The sequence below is a fragment of the Zalophus californianus genome, chromosome 17 (genome assembly GCF_009762305.2).
Source record: "Zalophus californianus isolate mZalCal1 chromosome 17, mZalCal1.pri.v2, whole genome shotgun sequence".
NCBI lineage: Eukaryota > Metazoa > Chordata > Mammalia > Carnivora > Otariidae > Zalophus > Zalophus californianus.
Genome location: NC_045611.1, coordinates 13,175,426 through 13,186,184, shown reverse-complemented (window position 1 = coordinate 13,186,184; position 10,759 = coordinate 13,175,426). Strand labels below are relative to the sequence as shown.

The 10,759-nt window shown below is 47.0% G+C and overlaps 2 protein-coding genes across 3 annotated transcripts in view; both read left to right on the top strand.

Moving 5' to 3' along the window:
* Positions 1 to 1,660, top strand: part of HYDIN (HYDIN axonemal central pair apparatus protein) — a 342,401-nt gene extending 340,741 nt beyond the window's left edge. The window contains exon 86 of the mRNA XM_027618048.1: positions 28 to 1,660. Coding sequence (XP_027473849.1) covers positions 28 to 510 — 483 coding nt within the window. The 3' untranslated portion in view covers positions 511 to 1,660. The remainder of the gene's footprint in view (positions 1 to 27) is intronic.
* Positions 1,661 to 5,733: 4,073 nt separating this feature from the next.
* VAC14 (VAC14 component of PIKFYVE complex) overlaps positions 5,734 to 10,759 on the top strand; it is a 102,034-nt gene continuing 97,008 nt past the window's right edge. For both annotated transcript variants that reach the window (XM_027618051.2, XM_027618052.2), the window contains exon 1: positions 5,734 to 6,138. In XM_027618051.2, coding sequence (XP_027473852.1) covers positions 6,035 to 6,138 — 104 coding nt within the window. In that variant the 5' untranslated portion in view covers positions 5,734 to 6,034. The remainder of the gene's footprint in view (positions 6,139 to 10,759) is intronic.

The following is a 10,759-nucleotide window of genomic DNA, read 5'->3' as shown; positions in this document are numbered from 1 at the left end:
AACCAAGTGCATTTCTTCCTCTTTCAGACCGACTGTCAAGACTTCCACACGGAAAAGATCATTAACGCAGCCCCAGGGGCTCAAGGAGGCACAGAAGTCAGTGTGGAGGTCTATTTTGAGCCCAGCCACCTGGGCGAGACCAAGGGCCTCCTGACGCTGTCATCGATTACAGGCGGGGAGTATATCATCCCCCTCTTTGGAGTGGCTCTGCCCCCAAAGCCCCAAGGTCCCTTCCTGATCCGGGCAGGGTACAGCATAGTCATCCCCTTCAAGAACATTTTCTATCATCCAGTTACCTTCTCCTTCACTGTGGAGAACCCAGCCTTCTCTGTTCGTGCTGTAGACTCCGTGCGGCCCAAGAAGATCAACAATATCACCGTCTCCTTTGAAGGAAACCCGTCAGGCAGCAAAACGCCCATCACCAGCAAGCTAATTGTGTCTTGTCCTCCCAGTGAAGGCAATGAAGCAGGTGTTAAATGGGTTTATTACCTGAAGGGAATCACCCCTTAGTGGTAACTAAGGTCAGCTACATCAATGGAAAGCCATCTCTTCAACCTTAGAATCTATATATTATTCTACCCTGGTGAAGAACAGAGAAAATAGTCAGAATTCTACAGCTACTGTTTTATCTCCTCCTTCAATTATTGGGGCACTTATTTCCATATTATATGCATTCCAAATATATATATATGAAATATATATATATTCCATATTACACATGGTAACTACAAAAAAAAAACAGCTATGTTGCACTTCACAAGGGCAAGTCCCTGAATTTAGTTTCAATCATATCCCCAAAGCTCAAGGAATAATCCTCATTTTTAATAAGATGACATAGATATCACACTCATGACCTCCTATCAAATAGCACTTAGTGCATGACACTAGGCCCCCACAGTGCCTTTTAAAAATCCATAATGGTTTAAAGAGCCCTTAGACATGACTCTTTTTTGATATGATATTTTATTCTGCTTTCATGTAAAAGCCAAATAAGACACTATTTTCAAAATTGTAACAGATGACCCCTGCACCATTATTGCAAGGCCAGGGGCCGGGGATGATTCCTCCATCTCTGAATCCTGTATCTGTTCCCCACAGAAAGTTCTCGCTGAAGGCCGGGTCCTGGAGTAATGCGGAGCCCCCAGTCCCCCACTCCCAAGCCCAGCCCTGTGCGTAGCAGTCAGCCTGTAGCCCAGCGATTCCCTACCTGTCTGCACGTCCCAATCGGCCAATTCTGCTCCAGACCCTTGCACATCATATTCTGATTTAATTAGTCTGGGGAGGGATGTAGGCATCCTTTTCTCTTCCAAACTTGTACAGCAGTGTTGAGAACCAATGCTACAAGTCCTACACCCACCTGGCCATTAATGCTGCAACGGAGTCAGGGATCTACTTCCAAGGGAGGACCACACCACAATCTGATGTGGTTAAACTGCAGCCTTCTGTATTTACAGGAAGGGTGAGGTCTAAGTCAGTGCCTTTCTTAAGAAGGAAAACACTAGGGAAGCACCACCTCCAAGGAGTGGGACATCTGCCTTAGCCCAGGCTCTGGCCCTGGGTCCTGCAACGTGTATTAATAGGACCACTTAAAAAAATAATTATAATAATAGGACCACTTACCTGTTGGTGCTCCCTGATGAAATAAAGATGATTGCGACTGGCCCTGGAGTGGATTTGCTTCTGCATGCACACGCCTGAGTGTCCCCTGCCGCCACCTCCTTCCCCATCGGCATCCCCAACAGCCTACCTGCGAGGGAGGGAGAAAGCATGGAAGGAGATGACGAGTGCTCCCAACAGGGGGTTCTGAAGAATGGTCCCTGGCCCTGGCAGCAGCAGCATCCCCAAGGAATTTATTAAAAAATGCACATCCTCAAGGCACACCCAGACCTGCTGAGTCAGAAGCTCCAGGGGTGTGGCCCAGCAACCCTTATTGTGTTTTAGAGGTCTTATGTCTTAAAACACATAAACCCTTATGTGTTTTAAGAAGCCCTTATTGCTTTTTAGAGGTGTGGTTTTCTGTCTGTTTGTTTGTTTGTTTGTTTGTTTGTTTAATGGAGGGAGATTCTTCTCATCCTTTTGTATCTCCCCCCAACTCTCAGCCCAGTAGACCCTGCGCTCAGCTAAAGTATTTGCAGACCTACACGTAATAGTTGATCTGCGGAACTACTAAAGATGCTGTTAACGGACATAAGGCAAAAACTAGATGACAGATTTTCCAGATGGTTAAATGAGCAAAGAGCACACCGCACAGCCATCTGAGAGGATGCGGAGATCAATGAGCACACGCTACGACTAGCAAACACCCAGAGTCTGATGAAAGCAGGGCTTTTCAACTTTTATTATCTACCGAAATCACCCAGAGGGCTTGCTACCTCACAGGCCATCAGGCCCCATCCTCAGAGGGTCTGATTTAGTAGCTTTAGTTTTCGTTTTGGCCAGGTTCCCCATGAGGCCCTTGCTACGGGTCCCAGGAGCGCGCTGCCCAGCACAGCTGTGAAGCCGCAACTGCCTTGCCCCAGCACTAGCTGGGACGGACATGCTAGGGGTGCAGGATCTGGGGCTGTCCCAGACCTCCTGGATCAGCGTGTGCATTTTAAGGCATCTCTAGCGCACTCTGCAGCTAAGAGCGGTTGCCTTAAAGGCAACTATGGAAGCTGAGCCTTTGTGGGACCCACAGCCCTGCTGCTCTCCAGGAGGACCCTAGACACTGGCTGCTACAGACCCTGGCCTCTTCCCAAGTGGTGCTGGGTGGCCAGGGCCAGTTCCCCTACCTCAGCCCTACTCCAGCTCTCCCTAAGCCACTGAGTCTAGAGCCCAAAGCCTCCTGGTCTGGAGTGAGGAAGCAGGCCTTCTCCCTGGGACCCAAGCTCAGCTCAGACCCTGCCCCAGCAGGAACACCTCTCCAGGAGGACTTGAGATGTGATACATCTCTTCTCTTGAGGTCCTTCTCATACTTCCTCCACCTCAAAAAGACAATAACAAAATTGTTTCATTTTGGCAAACCTGGGATTGCCAAGTACCTCACCAGAGGCCTGGGGGAGAAGCTTGGTGAAAATGAACACTCTGACACAAGCTAGTGGACATTTCCCTCTGAGGATACATTCTCAGCAAAGCAGACCAGCTAGCCTAGAAGTGTCTGAGTGTGGCCAGCCTGGCCAGGACTGGCCACCAGGGTCAGAGGAGTGAGCACGTAGAGAAGGCAACGGTGGCCTTGGGCTTTCTTAACCCCACAGCCAGTCCAGGATTGCATAAATAACCTTAATTAGTTGGCATTTTCTAAGAGATCAGAGAAAAGAAACCACCTTTTCTTCCCCCCCCCTCCCCCCCACCGAGGAATTTCTGAACTAAAGGTAGGACAAAGCATTGGTTTGGGCCTTGAGTAAAAACCTGGTTTCTTAGCAACCTAGTCCAAAATGTGATTTCAAGAGAAAAGAGTTCCTTCTGGTCAAAACATTACTGTTTCAATTATTAAAAACTGTATCTCACTATGACCCTTGGGAAATTCAGTTCACCTTTAAGAAAAAGCCAAACCAAACAGCAAAAGAAACAGATGAAATATTATACTAGATACGGTCCAGTGGAAGTGAATACGCACCAGAGAAATAGGTCCAAATCATTCCCATTGATTTAATTTTTTTCATTGTTTTGCATCAACCATCATCAAAAATCCTAAAGACATAAACTTGGCAAAGACATTTAGAAACGTCCTTATCAGTGCCACCTGGTATCAAGGTAAAAGGAGGAAACTATTAAGCAAAACATTTTTTCTGGCGACAAATCTAAATCTGGAACAGTTTCAGATTGGTGGTCCACCCACCTTCATTCATTGGACTGTGCTGGCAAAGGTTTTAAAAGCTGTGAAAACCCTACTGGTAAAGGAAAGCACTTTTTTCACAGATTTTTCTAGACACAATTCCTCCATGACTTACTGAATTTTGGGTTAGCTTCTGTACTTGTTCATATGGCTGCATAACAAATTCCCACAAATCCAGCAGCTTAAAACAACACAAGTTTCTTATCTCACAGTGTCCATGGGTCAGAAGTCCAGAATGGACTGAACTGGGTTCTTGGCTCAGGGTCTCACAGGCTGAAATCAAGATGCCAGCCAGCTGCATCTTCATCTGAAAGCTCAATTAGGAAAAGATCCACTTCCAAGTTCCCTTGGTGTGTTGACAAAATTCATTTCCTTACAGCCATATCACTGAAGTCCCATTTTCTTGGCAACTGACACCTTCAGGAGATCAGTGTTGGCAACTAGAGGGCATTCTCAGGTCTTTACCATGTGGCCAATTATAGGTAGTTCACTTTTGTTACTGTTCACTCTTCAAGGACAGCAGGAGAATCTCTCTCCTCCTTCAAATGCCTTCTGACTACTATAAAGGCCTCATCTGATTAGGTTGGACCCACCTGGGATAATCTCCCTTTTAACTAAAGTCAACTGATTAGGGACTTTAACTGCATCTACAAATTCCCTTCTGCTATATAACATAACTGTTGGAGTGACAGTCCACTGTATTTACAAGTCTTGTTCACATTCAAGGGGAGGGGATTATACAGGGTATGTACCCAAAGGGATGGGAATCTTGAGGGCCATATTGGAATTCTGCCTACCACACCCCCTCACTTGTGTCCCATAGATTCTGATCTAAGGATTGAGGATAAGACTCTATTTTCAACTTTGTTGTCAGATTCACATGCATACTTTTCACTCATTAGAAAAAGTACTGTCATGTATTATGCTCATATTTAATACTCTTTGGGCTCCACTGTGGTCCAGCCTTTGTCCTAAGATCTCTGTCCACTACGGAAGCTTACAATAAGGAACTCTCTCTGATGCATCTGCCTGTTAGCCACAATACATCCATAAAGTGCTTTTTAAAATTTTGCCACATTAAAAAACAAAAAACAAAAACCCAGCCCTCTAAGGTATTCAAGCACGATAAACACACTCTCCTGAGTCCCAAATGGTAGGGAGACAGCCACTGTTGGTACCTGAGATTTTTAGGTAGTAGACAGGTAGTACTGTTTTTAATTAAGAATTTATTTTAGGGGTGCCTGAGTGGCTCAGTAGTCAAGCGTCTGCCTTTGGCTCAGGTCATGATCCCAGGGTCCTGGAATTGAGCCCCACATTGGGCTCCCTGCTCATCAGGAAGACTGCTTCTCCCTCTCCCACTCCCCCTGCTTGTGTTCCTGCTCTCACTCTCTGTCAAATAAATAAATAAAATCTTTAAAAAATTTTTTAATTTATTTTAATATGTTTTAAAAACATATTCACAGCCATGATTTTAGCACATAAGACTAAAGGAAGTAAGATTTTTGAAAGTAAGTTGGTTTGAGAAACAATTTTTTTTTACAGTACAGGTGTCTAGAATTTGGCGAAACTAACGACGGTATTACTCCAATTCGGGGGAACATTGCCACATGCAGAACTGTTGACTAAATAGTAAATGAACTAATGGATTCAGTAAGTATTTAGTAAGTTATGCTAAGTAAGGCAGGCTCCATGAGACCCTTCGTGCTCCCAAACGTACACAGAAGCCCACCATGCGCCTTGCCAACCACGTGTGGGCACTTGAGTGCACGGGACACACGCCCCACACACCCCATCCCGAACCACAAAGGAGCGTGAGGGGAGGGGGTGGAGCCTTGTGGGGGCGTGGACAACCCACCTGCAGACCAGCGTGCGGGGGCATGGCTGGCGAAGGGCGGGTCCTAGCGGCGGAAGGCGGAAGCGGCTGCAGAGTCACGTGATCCGAGTAACATGGCCGCTGCCCCTTGAGCACTCCCGGTGCCGGGCGGGAGCGGGTCGCGTGAGCCGTTGGAAGGCCGGGAACAGGTGTGCGGGGGCTGGGTCCAGGCCGGGGTTCCGAGACGGTGCGAGGCGGCGGAGCGAGGCAGGCAGGCCCAAGGCGGCGTGGTCCATGAGCCGGCGCCAGAGGCAGCGCGGAGCCGCAGACTCCCCCGGCCCCGGCGCCGTCCGGGCAGCCGCGGGCTGAGGAGTCGCGGGGCTCCGGGGAGCGCCCAAGCTGCCACCATGAACCCCGAGAAAGACTTCGCACCGCTCACGCCCAACATCGTGCGCGCCCTCAATGACAAGCTTTACGAAAAGCGGAAGGTGGCAGCGCTGGAGATCGAGAAGTAAGCCGCCGGCACCCGGGTTTGGGCGTGGGGAGCAGAGCCAGGACCCCGCCCTGGCTGCGCAGGGCTCCTGCTCTTTGGGGGGACTCTTCGCGCCTTTCCAGCCAGTTTTAGGCCCTTAGCGCAGTGCAGGAGAATAGGAGTCCTAATTTTGCTTTTGACAGGCTGTATGACTTGGGCCAAGTTCTCTAACCGCCCTGGTGCCCCGGAGGACTGCCGTGCGATTAAAGCGACTAAGCGTTATGTGTAGTGCTATAGCACAGTGCCTGGCACACGGCTTGTCTTCCGTGTGGACTCCATCAAAACCTGCAAATCAGAGAGGGGCCTCTGTGATGGGAGGGAGGTGGGAAGCATAAGCATATGCTAATGATGTTGACCTGCCTCATTTCTTACCCAGCTTCTGAGAAGTGAAAGGGACTGTTGAGTGACCAAGTGGAGAAATCAGATCTGAAATCTCAAGACTCAGAGGGCTGTTTATTTTATCTCTGCCATATCACCCTTCCCTGCAGGTGGAAGGAATAATCTGACCTTTCTTACTTCTACAGTCTTACTATATGTATGTGTAACGATGATCTGACATTTTGCTTTATTTCCCAACATACAAGGTGTTCAACTAGGAATGTTTCATTCATTAAGATTTTCTGCTGTTATTTTACATTTGTATTTTTTTTTTCCAGTAAAATCTTTGTGATAAAGTCAGGTGGGTGGGTGATTTCAAAAGAGAGAAAGAATCAGGCTGTGAAACTTGGAAGAATGCCAGACTGGGAGTCAGGACACATGGATGGTAGTCCTCCCCTCTCCAGTAGGATAGCCACTGGCCCTGCATGGCTGTTTACACATAAATTATTTAAAGATAAAATAAAAATTTTAAATCAAGTTCCTCAGTCACACTACCCATATTTCAGATGTTCAGTAGCCACATGTGGCTGTTGGCTACCATAATGGGAAGTACAGGTCTTAGAACCTTTCCATCACTGCAGAATGTTGGACAGCTCCAGTCTGGTCCATGGTGTGATACTCATTCTTTGACCTTGAGCAGATTGCTTCACTCGGGGTGTCTTAACCTCAGCATGATGGACATTTTGGGACAGATAAGTCTTGGTTATGGTGGGCTGTCCTGTGCACTGTAGGATTTTAAGCAGCATCATTCATCTCTACCCAGTAGATACCAATAGCTCTCCATCATTTGTAACAACCAAAAATGTCTCCAAACAATGTCTCCAAATGTCTCCTGGGAGTGCAAAAAATCACCCCAGGTGAGACTCACTGCCTTAACGGCTTTGGGTTTTCCTTTCCTCCTCACCTAAAGGGTTTGGACTGTGTTAAGAGGACCCGCTCATTCAGCACTAACATTCAGTATGTCCCAAACCACCTAGCTCCTTCTCTCATCAAGCACCACTTTCTTGTCTGCTCTATTTCCATACTCCTGCTTGTTTATGCCCTGGCTATTACTAATGCTAGCAAGTCTTTTTTTTTTTTAATTTTATTTTTTTATGTTAATCACCATACATTACATCCTTAGTTTTTGATGTAGTGTTCCATGATTCATTGGTCGTGTATAACACCCCGTGCTCCATTCAGTACGTGCTAGCAAGTCTCAAAGATGAGTATCACTGTACTGAGTAGGAGACTTAGAGCTGATGTATCGACATGGCTCCATGTCCGTGGGTTTTATTGGCTTTGAAGCTACATTGACACCCGAGTTTGGCCGTCACCCAGTCTGTTCTCAGGAATGTCTGACTTTCCTCATAGCTTGAATCATCTGTTGAGTCCTTGAATAGAGGTGTTCATCTCAGCATTACTGTTGCCTCGAGCATAGCACATGTAAAGTGCTCTCACTCTGCAGGCTGTGCCATTAGGGTTTTGTCTTTAAGGGGGTTCTTTTTTTGTATTCGACATTGCCCTTGATTTGTGGAATTCAGAGAAACCTAGGGACTTAACTAGACTATGGACTTTAAGAGCAGAGACCCTGTTTTATCTTCAGCACTTGACACAGCATTTGACAGTTGGTGTCTTAAAGAGTGAATGACCATACGTTTTTGGCGGGGAAGTAACATTGCAATCTAAGGACTTTGCTACCCAAAAGTGTAGCCCACAGACCAGCAGCGTCAGGATCACCTGGGAGCTTGTTAGAAAGAGACTCTCCAGCCTCACCCCCGACCTCTGGATCAGAATCTGCATTTTGATAAGATCCGTGGATGATTTGTGTATACATTAAAGTCTGAGAAGCGCTGGTGTAGAGGGCCCTAATCTGTTTCTAGCCTTCTTCAGCCATATTTAGAATGAGGAGTGCCCAGTTTGATATTTTCCTCAATATATGTATCACAAATTGCTTAGGGATAGATAGTGACTTATTTGTGCTTCACCAAAGAGCTTTCTGGTGTCTCTGCTTATGAAGACACTAATCCTGTTGGATCAGGACTACAGGCTTATGACCTCATTTAACCTTAACCTTGTAGACCCTGTCTCCAGACACAGTCACAGTGGGGTTTAGACTTCAGTATGCAAATTGTGGGGACACAATTCAATCCATAACAGTAATCATTTTTAAAAAATGATCATGTGTAAAGCACTATCTGCGTGATTTGGGGAAAGGAGGGTAAGGAAGCCTCCCTTCATTTGGTCATTGCAGACCCCTTATCTCTTTATTTTGCATGGCTTCAAAATACAAGCTAGGTGGTGGCATTTCACAGACGAGGAAACAGAAGCTCCTTGAGGTTGAGTACTCTTCCCAAGGTCTCACAGCTAGAACCTGGATAAAAAACCCAGGTTCTTCTGTCTCAAAAACCTTCCCCACTACAGTGAATGGTTTTCCCTACCAAGAAGAGCACATATATTTAATAAAGGAAGTTTCATACTCAAGCATTTCCACGGTTGTTTTAACTGACACTTTTGGTTTTCCAGAATCATCTGCTCAGTTGGACAGAGCCAGTGATGCATATGGTTTTCCAATGAAGGATTAAAATTCATAATAAGAGAAGGGCGTTTTTTCTTGATGACAGGACTCTCAGACACTAAAAATGCAGAGATGTGAATGCTTGGCTCAATAGAACCTTGAACTCTAGAATCTCAAGAGCAGGCTGGGTTAAGTGACCTAAGATCTGATCGCTAAATGCATGAGCCTGCTATGCACAGTCTTGGAGAGCTTTTCCCTCCACAGCCTCCTGCCAACATGCCCACACAATTTGCTAAAGGATAAGGCACTTAGGCTAAGATTTTAGAATGGCTGTTTCAGGTTTGGTGGGCTCTCGATTTCAGAGGATATAGTCACTGATCAGTCCTGATGAAAAGGTTGGTAAGATCCTGGGCTCTGCTCTCCAGGAGAGTGTAGTGTGGAGGAGAAATGCTAGGAGGCACTCGGGTAACTGCAGGGGATGCTTGCTCTGCCGGGGGTGCCATGCCCCACACTCTGGTGGCAGCCCAGCCCCCCCCCCCCCCCCCCCCCCACTGCAGGCTCAGAGAGACGGCGCCCTTCATGGTAACCAGGGCTGGACTCAATGCCAAGTCTCTAATGTTCCTGAACTTTGAGTTCCAGAAGCCAGTAAATGTAGGTGCCCAGGCCATGCCCCTGAGAACACCAAAGCCCGAGTTGGGGAGGGTGGTTGTGTGATAATGTGCCCTTTGCCTGCCGGTGAGGGGGCAGGGATCACTCTGTGATCAGATAAAGGTTAACTGTTGAGTCTGGCCTGGCTCTGGAGCCTACCCTCTCGCTGCTGCAAGGAGACACTGTTTATCACCAGTGCCTGAAGGCAAGCGTGGGTCAGAATTCCACCCAGCCCTGCTGGATGGAAGTAGCGGTGGGGCCCTCCACAGACTGCTCAGTCCAGGGGTTACAGACCCGTAGCTAGGTGCTGTGTCCTGCTGGTAGACCTGTTTGGGTTGGTCTGAATTGCAAGGTATTTTAAATTGAGAAATTTCATAGTGAAGCTCAGGTTTTGGCTTCTCTTAAGGAATGGGAATTGTGTCTCTGTGGGGCCCACCATCCCACACCGTCCCACATAGCAGATAAGGGGGACCTAGGGCCCTCCCTTCCGGCCAGGACATGGGCTCCCCAGTTTGCTTCATGTATGGGCACTTTGAGCACAGCCTTCCTCCCTTGTCCTCCCTTGTGTCTCCTGTTTGGCCCCTGTCAGCATGTGAGTCTGTGACTTCTGGTTTCATTCCTCTGTGGCTCAGTTTCCTCATCTTAAACACAGATGCACCTTGAAAATGTTAGACTAAGTCACGAAGGGCCATGTGTTTGATTTATATGAAAATTTCACTTCTATGAATTATCTAGAAGAGGCCAATTCAGAGAGAGAAAGTAGATTAGTGGTTGCCTAGGGCTTAAGGGATGGGATTTGGGGAACATGGGGAGTGACTGCTAATGGGTACACAAAAAACCACTGAACCGCACGCACTGAAAGAGTGAATTTATGGCATGTGAATTACAGCAATTTTAAAAAATAAGAGTAGTGTTTTATTGCAATGTGAGGGAAGCACTCATGAAGTGGTCACAGTTATTGTCACCTGAGATTCAAACAGCTGCTGTCTCAGACTCGTTTCTCTTTTATGGTCTTTCCACTGATTGCAGCCAGTGGAAGCTCAGTGTATTTTCGGGTAACTGAGGCCTTTTCAGAAG